This window comes from Kryptolebias marmoratus, linkage group LG1 (assembly GCF_001649575.2).
Source record: "Kryptolebias marmoratus isolate JLee-2015 linkage group LG1, ASM164957v2, whole genome shotgun sequence".
Lineage (NCBI taxonomy): Eukaryota > Metazoa > Chordata > Actinopteri > Cyprinodontiformes > Rivulidae > Kryptolebias > Kryptolebias marmoratus.
In genome coordinates this window covers 8,845,514-8,857,779 of record NC_051430.1, presented here as the reverse complement: position 1 = coordinate 8,857,779, position 12,266 = coordinate 8,845,514, and the positions used below count along the sequence as shown (strand labels likewise).

At 43.3% G+C, this 12,266-nt stretch overlaps 1 protein-coding gene across 1 annotated transcript in view; it reads left to right on the top strand.

The window, feature by feature from the left end:
• Positions 1-12,266, top strand: part of sema4c (sema domain, immunoglobulin domain (Ig), transmembrane domain (TM) and short cytoplasmic domain, (semaphorin) 4C) — a 104,241-nt gene that overhangs the window by 71,694 nt on the left and 20,281 nt on the right. Inside the window, exons 4-7 of the mRNA XM_017414642.3 lie at positions 3,345-3,499; positions 7,593-7,655; positions 11,001-11,099; positions 11,398-11,494. Coding sequence (XP_017270131.1) covers positions 3,345-3,499; positions 7,593-7,655; positions 11,001-11,099; positions 11,398-11,494 — 414 coding nt within the window. The remainder of the gene's footprint in view (positions 1-3,344; positions 3,500-7,592; positions 7,656-11,000; positions 11,100-11,397; positions 11,495-12,266) is intronic.

Sequence of the window (12,266 nt, the reverse complement as noted above, 5' to 3'; positions counted from 1 at the left end):
GCAGATTTACACCCATTATTAGCGTGCATTTAGAAGCGCCCTTCTGCATTCTGCCCACGTCCTCGCCTGGATCTCATTTTCCCTCTCGCAGTAATGCTGCTATAGGTCTACAAATCCAAGCGTCGTTGTGTTTAAATGCTCTGCAGAGCCTGATTTAAGCTGCTCCCTCTTCAGATGGGGGATTTATTCCTAATGTTGCTGCGCTGTCTTGTAACAGTCTCTGCTCTAAAAGCTGCGTGAGGAGACTGAAATTGATGTTTTCCGGAGGAAAAAAAGAACAAACAAAAAAATCTGATTTTTTTAATAAGGAAATGGCCACTCGTAATGGAAGTTTTATCGAGCAACACATGTCGACGTCAAACTCCATTCTAAAAGCACATTAAAGCACTGGCTGCTGAAAGTTAGCTTCTTTATGTTTAAAAAGAAAAAAATAAGTGAGACCTTCTGTCTTCGTCAGCATGTTTCCCCTTTTAATAGCTCCAGATAGTTGCAGCCCCATCACTGGCGGCCGTAGTGCCGCAGATCGCTGCTCCTCATTAAAAACGAGAGAGCGCATCTTAGCCTTTTTGTTTGTTTGCACAGCCTCCCTAAATAAATGATTACCTTATCTGCCTTCTGACGTGAAGATCTGGAACGTATCAGACTCGCCCCGCAGATTAACTTGCGCGCCAAGTTCTTAAAGTAAACAGAGAAATTAAGAGGCTTTGCGTGCAGCGCTGCAGCCTGCGGGAGTTATTTACCACTGAGCTTGAACTTGTACAGATAAGGGCTTTTATTAATAGAGGCTTTTTTCTGTGTGTATACACTTACTTCACTTCTGTTTTGGCTTTATGTTTGATTACAATAAGCTGTGACGTTCAAATTTCGACTTTTCCTCAGAGGACTGGGACTCTGGCTTCTGGGAAGCCGGTTTTTTGGAGGCATATTGACGTACGTTCAAGAAAACTGGAACTGGGAAGCTCCACGGTGGACGTTGGAGCTGCGTTCCTTTAATTAACAAAAAACATTTGATACAATCAATCAGGATTACTCTCTTAAATAAATTACTCAGTTTCGGTGTTTCATCTGGGGTTTGTCCAGTTTTACCTCCGCCAAGGAAGTTATGTTTTCGGTAGCGGCTGTTTTTCATGGGTCACGGGTGATCACTGTTGATTTCAAGGTGACGGGGTGAAAGGTCAACATCACAGCTGACCTAGTGCTCTATCTCTGCAACAGTGTAATAGAGGAATGTCAAACTGCACAGCTGGACACCTCATGGGTCAAAGATGATGCATGTTTCATTGGGTCAAAGGTCACAGGTAACCCTTTGTTAAAACCTCCTCTCTTTTCTCCTACATGTGACCCTTTTGTTTCCTCAACCAAGGAGGTTCTGTTTCCGGTTGTGTTCGTTGGTTTGTTTGTCTGTCTGTTAGCAAAGATCAGGTAAAAACTAAAGAACAAATTTGGAGGAAATCTTCAGGAAATGTTGGGGTTGTCCCAAAAAACAATGGTGCTGATCCAGATTATCATTCGGATCGCAGGTTTGCACTAGTTAATTTTTTTTTTTTCCTGTTTCCCTTTCAAGCTATTAAATATTGAAACTGTAAATCTGAATTTCTACACACATGACTCTGTGTTGGGCTCAGTTCTGTTTAGTATGAACATCGTTAATCTACCTTCTGGGTAAGAATGGTTGTATTTGTTCCACAGAGGACATTACAGGTAGCCGGCAGCTGGCTCAGTCAGTCATATTGTTATGTTATAAAGAGGCTCAATGAATCCTGTGCTTGACTGTGAACCCACTCCTGTTCGGAGCAATGGCAAGTCAGTGCTGTCGTTTTTTGTGTTTGTGGGTTCAAGTGCTGCATTTCTGAGTCCGATCAATAACTCTACAGTTAGAGTCATGAGAGGACAGGGTCCAGTTAGAGGCAGAGACTAAATAAGATCCTCGAAAAGGAACTCTTTAAATGATTGAAAAAAAAGATTGGAGTTTGTGCAGAGGTGAGCTGTTCATTTCGTCATGATGGACAGCCATTTGACATAGCGTTAGCGCACACGGTGGGTTGTGCGTTTTATCGTGACGCAGATATCTGAGTGGGACCGCCGCTCAGCACTTAGAGACTAAAGGCTCGAGTCAGGACTGGGAGTCCACGGAACATTAAACCTCCTGGCGTGAGGACATCGTCCCGCCCTCGGTGGGACGGAGTGGGATGGAGGCAGTCAGGGGTCACTCAGAGGCCCGAACTTGAATCGGACTTGCATCTAAAAGACAATTCATCGCTGGACGAAAGTTTCGTAGGTGACGTGGAGCCAAGAACCTCCCGGAGAGCGAGAAAGTGTGTAGAGGGCTGAGCCACTGGGCCCTTTTTACTCATTATATTTCTTAGTAGTAGTCAAGTTTAATTGTCTTATCAGACCTCACTATGGTATTTCATAAGCAGCAGCAGCGTACTGTTCTGATCCTTTGTCTTTTAAACAGCTGAATCCCCCCCCATGGTTTCTACATCCTATTGCGGAGCCAATAATTCTGATGACTTTAGGGGCAAGTTTATTGCTTTTACCAAGATTCATAGAGTATCGGGATAAACTTAACAAAAGAAGCTTCCTGTACAGCATGTGGGGTAAACATGGGATGACGTGACTCTGCATGGGCTCATTGGTTCCAGCAGTTTCGGAGTACTCAGTTAGGAGAACAATGGGAAGCATTCCTGCTATTAAGTACTACTTTGTTTCCTTTTTTCACGGGAAGGCTGGAATTGTTTTGAAATGTCCAGTAAGATTTAAGGTCTAAACCTGTTTGAGTATGAGAAGTAATCATGGATTTGACAGTATAACTTCACCAAAATACAATATTTATTTTTTGTGCCATCAAACTGAAAATAAAGGTGAAAGGACTTCCCAACGCCAATGATTCCTCTGAGTGTCATCATTTGTTGTTGAGAGGTCACTTCTTTCCCAGGTGTCAAGTGTCTGTGGGATACCTGACACCTGGGAAACATACGGTCCAAGTTGTTTTTGCTTGTTTCTTTGTTTTTTGTTGTCCACCTCCCAAAAGAAATATCTGGTGTCTTAGCTGCCAGTTGTTTAACTCCCTCGCGAGCTGCTAAACCTTGTGGTTTATTGAAGCGTTTACCGCTGCAGTGATAGTGAGCAACAGGAACTACTGAAAGCGGTGTTTATGCCAGCAGCCTTAAACCTTGTCAACAGGTTGTCTGAGCGTCAACAAGTTGCTGCAGGTTGAAAAAATTGCAATAGGGAGGACGTCCACAGGAAGGGGACTCTTTGGGAAAGCACTTTAACGTTGGATAGTGTTGTGTGAAATATGGCGGAGACATAAACTGCGTGATCTACGTGTCTTTCCCCAGATGTCCTGGACAGCATGGCGAGGTTCAGCGTCCCGGGAGTGTTCAACTACAGCATGCTGACCCTGTCTGACCACGAGAAGGTTCTGTACGTCGGGGCGCGAGAGGCCCTGCTCGCCCTGGACCCCAACGATATCAGCCGACAGCTTCGTCCACAGGTAGCACACGCATACACGAACACAAATGCACACGTCTTGGCCACCGAGCGGGATCGAAACATTGCTACGAGCACACAAGAACCAGCCATCGACCAACTGGCGCTGCAAATTCCGTGCTCTCTGAAATTGTCGAACTGCTGCGAATTAAATGATAACGCGGCGTTTATCAACTGCGGGCTTTGTGATGAGCGGCTCCCGAACAAAACGCATCTTCCTCACAGCTTCGTCGCATGCCGAGATAAACGCTCGTTCCAATTTCAATTAGGGCCGCCTATGATGGAAAGCACGGCGACATCACAGAGTCTCGTCTTTGAAAAGGAGGACAGGAAACATAAAAACATCCCTGCAAGTGTCTCGCTTTTCGTGCTCCCTATTAACTTCCAGAATAAGCTAATAGTGACTTTTCTATTGTCTCTTTTGCATTTCAGAGCATCTGAGAACGCACACACATACACACACACAAAAACACATTGCAGCTGACAATAAACCAGCCTAATAAAAATGTTAATGCAGCCTCACCAGATGGATCTTCCTTTTTCTTTTCTTTCATCAAGCATTAAAAAGCTAACAGTGTACGAACTGAAAAAAAAAAAGATTCCTTCCAAATGTCCTTTCTAAAAGGTTTTAAAAAAATGCATAATTGTTGTCGTTAGCTAAGAGCTATGGAGGTTTTTTTTTTTTGGTTTTGTTTTTTTAGTGCAGAAATAGCTTTTTGTATTAACAAGTAAAGCTTTAAAACATTGTTTTTTATGTGATAAAAAGAAACAAAAAACCACAGTGGTAAACTTTTTCTTTTTTTCCACCAACATAACACCATACGTATGTGTTGTCAGCTAAAGTGGCGACTTTAAAGACTTATTTTTAGCTCCAGGGGATTAGCAGCTAGCATAATCTTGCAAGTGTTTCCCACCAGATTACACCATAATGCCGTGGAATTAGCATTAATTAACGTGGTAACGTAGCCCTTTAATAGTGCTGAGTATTAAAGCCCATGAGCTAATATTAGCAAAAAAAAAAAACAGAGTGAAAGTGCTGACGCTCGACATGTTAGCCACCTGCGTTTCAGTTATGCTAATTTTCTAAAAGAACAAAGGGCATTGATAAAATTTTTAACCACGTTTCTGAAAATAAATGAAAAGTATATAACTCCACGGCCAATTTGGTCACTATTTTTAACCAAGGAGGTTATGTTTTTCGTTAGCGTTTTTTTTGTTTTGTTTTGTTTGTCTGTCTGTCTGTGAACGAGATTACTTAACAATCCTGTAGCCTTCGGGTCAAATTGACCCGAACTTCCAAGGGCTTCTCTGCCTTTCTTCTTGTCTTTGTCTCTTTTGGGGGCTTCGGGAGGGTTAAAAAGTTACGAACAAAAAATTCATGAAGTTTTCGGGAAACGTCCAACACAGTACAGAGTGGTTTGATTTTTGGTGGCGATCCAGTCCGGATTCGGGGATTTTTAATTTTTTTTTAAAGGATTCCAAGCGGACAGTGAACTTATGGCCACTAAGGTTTGCCCTCTTGGGAGTGCTTCTAGTTATTAATTTATTCACGACCTTATGAGCAGATGTATTCCACATGTTGTATATTTGAATGTTTCAGTCTCCGGTAAACACAACGGCAGCATTTTCGATAAATCTGAATGTTTGCGTGCGCAGCCAGTGTTTATACTTCCGCCGAACACAAACATATCCAACATTAATCTCAGTTTTGAAACCACGCAGTGTAGTTTTGTCCATGTTTTAATGTGTGTTTCTTGTTTTTTCTCTTGGAAGCACTCTGGAGGGGGGGACCTGTTTGTCTGCATTAATACCCTTGACTTGACCCGCGGCACACACTCCTGCACATACGGAGACGCTAAACCCCTCAGAGACTCGCCCGGGCTTTGCTTTGCCCTCTCAATAATTGGTCTTTGTTGCAATCAATACAGTTACAACCGCCGTGCAATGAAGGTGTAGTGAGCAGCCCGCGGCGGCTTGGGGATTTCTATCTGATTTACCGCTGTAATGAGAAGTTATTAGATGCACACACACACACTGTGACACACTGCGACACACCACCCAGCCACTGGCTGTTTGAGTGAGGGTTATGGGTCTCACACTAATGATAAGGCCACCTGTTGTCAGCCCCCAGCGTGCGGTATAGATGGAAGGAGCCAACAGAAAAAATGACTGAGCACGAACGAGGAAATAGTTCTTCCCGTGTGTTTCCCTCCTTCCCTTCCCTTTAACTGCTCCTCTCTTATTCCCTCTGCCGCTGTCTCGCCCACTGTTTGTCTTCATTACTTTCATCACTGTCTTCCTTCCCTGGATATTCTCCGGGGATGTTTTCCTTTTTCTTTCTTTCTTTTCTTTTTACCGGATGTGTCTTCCGCGCTGTTTAGCCAAGCTTGGGACTGGGTTTCGCCTGAATGTGCTCGGTGCTTCCATGTTTCAGCCTTTTTAAGGTAGGGAAGCCCTCGTAACTTCGGGGTCAATTTGACCCGAAGGCCACGTGTTAGGGTTAAACGGAGCCTTTCGGAATCGATTGTTACGTCTTGACCCGGAGTTTTCATTCGCATTAGCTCAGATGTAGATGCTGTATTCCTGCGTTTGGATTCCCAGGAGGTTCGTCTCGAACCAACTTGATGTCTGTTTTTAGAGGAACGCTAATGGCCTTGTGCCATCGGAGATAAAAAGGTCTGGTGGCCATGGAAGAGCCCCAATTACCAACGTAAACGTTTGTGTTTCATTTTAGCTCGACTCGCTTCCATGACAGGCACACTCCCGAGGTGTGTCCAAACACACATTTGTGCCGCCTTAAAGTTGCTGCTCACCGTTAATGCTGGGCGGGATGTTCAGCGGGCCACATTGCTTTTGGTCACTGCGTGTTTGTACGCCGGCGGTCATCCCGCACTCCCAACCTCCTTCGTGGCCGAGACCACCACCGCACGGTGGAAAAAACGCCTGACGTGCGATCAGAAAAACGTAGGGCGAAACATTTTGTGGGTGATTAAAAGAACCGTGGATGTGCAATTAGGGGTAGAAATGGCTTCATTTCAGCCGGCCCGCCATTAAAAGCCTAATCGCACGAGTTAAAAGACGCAGAACCGACAGGTGATGTTTCACGCCCAGAGATCCTAATGATTCATGTAGTTATTACCTCTGATAGTTATGGCTCCATCAGGAGACAAACTCCCTGAAATTGAAATGTAGACTCTGGGAACAGGAGGGAAGTTAGTGGATTTCCTACAAACCGTCTTCCGTGTTTATAAAATGTATGGAGCTCTGCTCAGAAGCGGCGAGCCAATCTGGTTTTATGCTCTTTTCAAGCCCATTAGGAGCCGTCGTCGCTGTGTCGTTTAATGACCGTCTTTGTTTTAAAGTGCATTTTTATTGACTATTTGATGATATTCAAGCCGGCCCGTTGTCCGACTGCAGTTGGTTTGCATCCAGCAGAAGTAAAATCAGAATTTGCAGCAGCCTGCCGCCCGTAATGGCCATCATAATTATTTTTTAACGGTGTGGAAACATCTAAGGGAAACACATGGTGGATGTTTCGGACCGGTGGCCAAAGTTCAACCATGGAAAAGAGTGCGTTTCATTCCTTTTTTTGTTTGTTTTTTACCACCCCGTGTCTCAGAAGTACACGGCGACACGCTTCTCCGGCTCCGTCTTCGACCCTCGAAGACAGTGGGGCCGTAAAAACCAGGGGTCGTGTCCCTTCACTGGGACCCTTTCGCCGTGTCCAGCCCGCAGGCGTAAACGGAGCCGTGTACCTCAACGCGAGCTGGGCAGGAGTGTGGACGGCTCCTTCGCATTAACGTCTAGTTCTCCGCACATTTATCGGCTCAAAACGCGCGTAGGCTTTCATGGAGCAAGAGAAAATTGCCGACTGCTTCCTGTTGCCTTAGCGACGGCAGCTACTGTCGATGCCCATGATGTTCTCCTTCCTTTTATTGTGATTTGTCTCCAAGTTCGTCTCATTACCAAGTATTTTATTTTATTCCCGCCGCCCCTTCCTCCCTTGGCAACATGTTTTCCTACACATGGAGACGTGGTACTAATGGGTGAAAGGCCTCCCGCGGTGCCTAACATTCGTCTCTGTCCTTTTCCCACAGATCGACTGGCCGGCCCCCCAGGATAAGAAGAGGGAGTGCGTCGCCAAAGGGAAGAACAACCAGGTACATTGATCTCAGCTCACACACACACACACACACACACACACACCTCTGTAGGTGGCCCACTTTTGTTTTACAGTGCAACAGGGAGGAGTAGCTCACGACATTTCTCAATTCTTCTTAGCTGTCTTTTGTTTTTTGGGAGCGGGGGGCGGGGGTCTCCAAGCTGGAAACCTTCCAGTCGTTACATTAGCACGCAGAGAGGGGCATCATTCAGACCGGATCGGGTTGGGATTGGCAGCTTTCGGTGTCCGGCAACACAAAAAACACATCGTAAACCTCAGTCCGAAACAAAAACAAAAACATTTAAATAAAAACAAAAACCAATAACCAATGGTCAGGGAGGTTTTGGGGACAATACAGTCAAAAGACAACTAAATGTTTTTAAGTCCAAAATTACAAATCACACAGGCATTGTTCCAGATTAATGTTGTTTGGGAAGTTTAAAACCAAGAGAGTTTCATCAAAAACAACAACAAAAGTTGTAGCTTTAATATCAAACGTGAGTTCAGATTTTTCTCTTGTGTTGGGCAGTTCTCCATCATTAATATGAAGCTGTAAACTGTACAAAAAAATGCAACATGTTGTGTTTTTCCTAAGGATGTTTTACTCTTCAGGACATACTTTAATCTGGAATAAAGCAATGGGTTAGCACTCAGGATACGTGTTGTGGATGACTCTCAGCTACTACCACACCAAATCTGAGCTCAATATCTGTCTGATTGACTGTGTTGCAGCCGTTCTTGTTTTTGCTGTATTGAGTTAGCAGCGGTGTCCATCTTTAACTGGGTTGACTCCAAAACCTAATCAGTTGTAGATGTTCGTTCAACAATTAATATCTGGGAGTTTCATTAAAATCCATGGAAGGATTCATTCAGGTTTGCTAAGAGTGATTAGCTGCGGTGGCCATCTTCAGTTGGGTGGTCTCCAAGAGTTGTACGGCGGTGGACGTACATCCAAGCGTAGCTCGCCGAGAGTTCTGTTAAAAGCCACGCACTGGTTCACAAGATATTTTGCTAACAGAGGGACAAACAAAAGAAACAAACACACCAGAGACAGCTCAGGCTTCCATGGCAGCAGGCGACACAAAATGGAGGGTTAGGATCTCCCAGATATCCCCCCCCCCCAGAAAAAAAAAAAAAAAAAAGTTCTACTTTTCACGTTGTTTGGACTTTTGATGAGCGATCACACTTTTAACTTGCTAGAAATATAGAGCANAAAAAAAAAAAAAACAAGAATCAGGGAACGCAGACAGTAAGCGGACTCCGGCCAACTCTGCACTCTAGCCTCCATCTGCTTCGCTTGCAAGACATCCACGGTTAATATTTTATGGGAAGCCCCGCAGAGGGCTTCGGCTCTAAGTGCACGACGGTCAGCTTTTTTTTTTTTTAAGTTTTGTTTTTGGTGTGGCTTTTTCAGCAGGAAGAGGGCACCACTTCGGCACAGTGGAGGGAAAAACAAAAACTGCACATGAAGCGAGTTTAAAAGGACTTGTGGCTAAAAGTTGATACGTACTCAAACTTCGGAATGGAGGACAGGCTGTGATAAAATATACCTTTCTGAACAATGTGACCGTAAACACGGCGCACAGTACTGTGTGTTTACTAGTATTTGTACACAATGTTGAAGTGTGGTAGTATTAAGTACGCGTCTGAGCCTCAACTCTTCATTTCGGCACGCAGACGTCGAAGGACACTCCTCATGAAGCGCCGAAAAAATTATCCTGTTAATTTTTCTCTGCCTGCGCTTCCTGTTCGCGTCTGAGCGTTTCGATAATTCATCGCGGCCTCGTCCGCTATAAGCGATGCGATCAATAAGGCACAGAAAGCCTTGGCCGGCTCTGGCTGGAACATAAAAAAAAAAAAAGAAAAAAAAAAAAATGATCCAGCTGTCTTTAAGGGTTCAGTCAGGCTTAAAGATGGCGAACAGCTGCTTCGGCTGATATGGGAACAAAGTGACTCTTCAGCTGTTGTTTACTTGTTTATTGTTTTTGGTTTTTTCCCACCATGCTTTGTGATAATTCAACCATTCTTACATGGAAACGTTCAGCTCAGTCTGGAATAACATGGTATAACTTTTGGGTGTTGTACCTTTTATACTATTTACCTTTAATTACGTACAATAAAATCCCCCATAGAAATAAATGGAAGTTTCTTCAGTTCCTTTAAAATCCTTGTTTATTGTTTTTTTTTTCTTTACGTTTTTTGCAATCTAACTACTTCTTTATGCTGTTTTATTTCTATCCAATCCAGGAGATGAGTGCTATGTTTGCTTTTTGTAATTTTCACATTTTTAAAACTTTAAAACTTTATTTACAAATATTTTACCCGTAGAAATACATCAAGGTTTCATTAATTCCTTTAGAATAGTTGTTTTCTTCGAAATCTGCTTCAGGAGACTTGTTTTATTTTTGTCTTTTTGTGCTACTTTTAGCTTTTAGCTAATCGATCAGTGCTATTAGCTTCAACCCATCCTTTTGTGACTTTCATCCTTTAGCCATTCTTTTGTCACTTTTAGCTATTATTTTGCTACTTTTAACTACAGTTTTGCTCATTTATTTTGCTGAGTTTTAGCATTAGAATGTTTTGCTATTTTTAGCCAAGGTTGAGCTAACATTAGCATCTCTTTTTATAATTTTAGCTACTGTTTCATTTATTTTAGATTTTGTTTTGCTGCTTTTAATTACTGTTCTGCGACTTCTAGCTACCATTCTGCTACTTTTAGCTTTAGCTACCCTTTGAATGCTTTTAGCTTTAAACCATTATTTTACTACTTTCATCTTTTAGCCATTCTTTTGCTACTTTTAGCTAGCCTTTTTCGCTTCGTTTCTAGCTACTGTTTTGCTCATTTAGCTTTTAGCAAGGGCTTTGCTTCTTTTAACCTTTAGCTAACAATTTGCTCTATTTATCTTCTATCCAACATTTTGTTATTTTTAACTTTTAACTACCTTTTTTATGTTTAGCATTTAGCTACCATTCTGTTCTTTTTAGCTTTGAACTACAGTTTTGGTCATTTCAACTATTTTGTTGTTTTTTTAGCTTTTGTATATTTTGCTTTTTTTAGCCAAGGTTTTGCTAATATTAGCATCTGTTTTTTTTATAGTTTTAGCTACTGCTTTATTTAATTTAGCATTTGTTCTGCTAATTAAAATACCGTTTTGCTAATTTTAGCTTTAGCGTCTATTTTGCAAGCTTTTTTCATTTTTAGCTTCTGCTTTGCTTCGTTTAGCCTCCATTTTGACGCGTTTAAACCAACTCCAGCTAAGTCTCTGAGCTCTCAGCACGTCCAGGTGAGTCTTTCGGACCTGGACGTCATCGTCCTAACGGCTCCTTTCTTGTCCCCTCTCAGACCGAGTGCTTCAACTACATTCGCTTCCTGCAGAGCTACAACCACACGCACCTCTACACCTGCGGCACCTACGCCTTCCAGCCCAAATGCACCTACATTGTAAGTATTGGTGCATGCATGTGTGTGTGTGTGTGTGTGTGTGTGTGGATGGAGTCATGGCGAGTCAGTGCTGACAGGTGTCAACCTGACACATGGGACCTGGGGGCGAGTGGAGCACACATGAGGGTCGCTTTTGTGTTTATGTGTGTGTGTGTGCATCTGCATGTTACACTGATGCGATTGGACAACGTAGTGGGGGGGAGGGCTCTTGTAATAAACAAACGGCTCCGTCATGTGGGTCATAACACCAGCTGACCATGAACCACCTGTGTTCCTCGTCCTCCCTCTGTGTGGGCAGAAAGTCGACGACTTCACCCTCAACCCCGCTGCTCTGGACGACGGGAAAGGCAAGTGTCCCTACGACCCCGCCAAGGGGCACACCGGTCTCATCGTGGGTGAGTATAAATATTTGTACGCAGCACTGTACAAAAGTCTCGATCTACTGCCCGCCGAAAAAAGGGCAAAAGTGTGTCTCGAAGATGGCTGCCCCAGCTGAGCAACCTTAAAAAACACACACACAAGAATGGCAATAAAACAGCCAATTTTAGCCACACTGAGCTACAAGTTGGTGTGGTCGTAGCTGAGAGTCATCCCCAACTTAGACTAACTGTTCCCACAGTCCCACTGGATTTGTTGTACTAACACTCTCAGAGAGGAATCACTGGATGTACATCGACAACTGTTTCAAGTCAGTTCAAGATGGGCTCCAGAACCGACTGATTATTGAAACCACCCCCAAAAAAAAGGGTCCAACTCGGCCATTTTTTTACAGATGTTGAGCTGTAGTTTGGTATGATAAGCTATGATAGTACACATTGCACAGCTTTGCTCAAAGCTTTGGCTTTACAGTCCTGCTCACCATTATTGGCACCCCTTCATGATTTGCATAGCTGAGTGAATATCTTCATGATCATTCATTGGTTAATTCATGTCATATGTGTGGAGGCAGTCCATCACAAGTGATCTTTATGTGTGATTTGCAACAGGTGAGCCAAATTGGGTTTTCATATTGATTTGCAGCAAAGGGTGCCAATACCATTGGCATGGTAAAAATTATGTTTTTCTTTGTTTTCCTCATAATGTTTATCTTTTTAAATGTTTTGGATCATTTGCTGTTTTGCATCAAGCACAAGCTATCAGCAATAAAATGTTGTTTCACTTGATGAA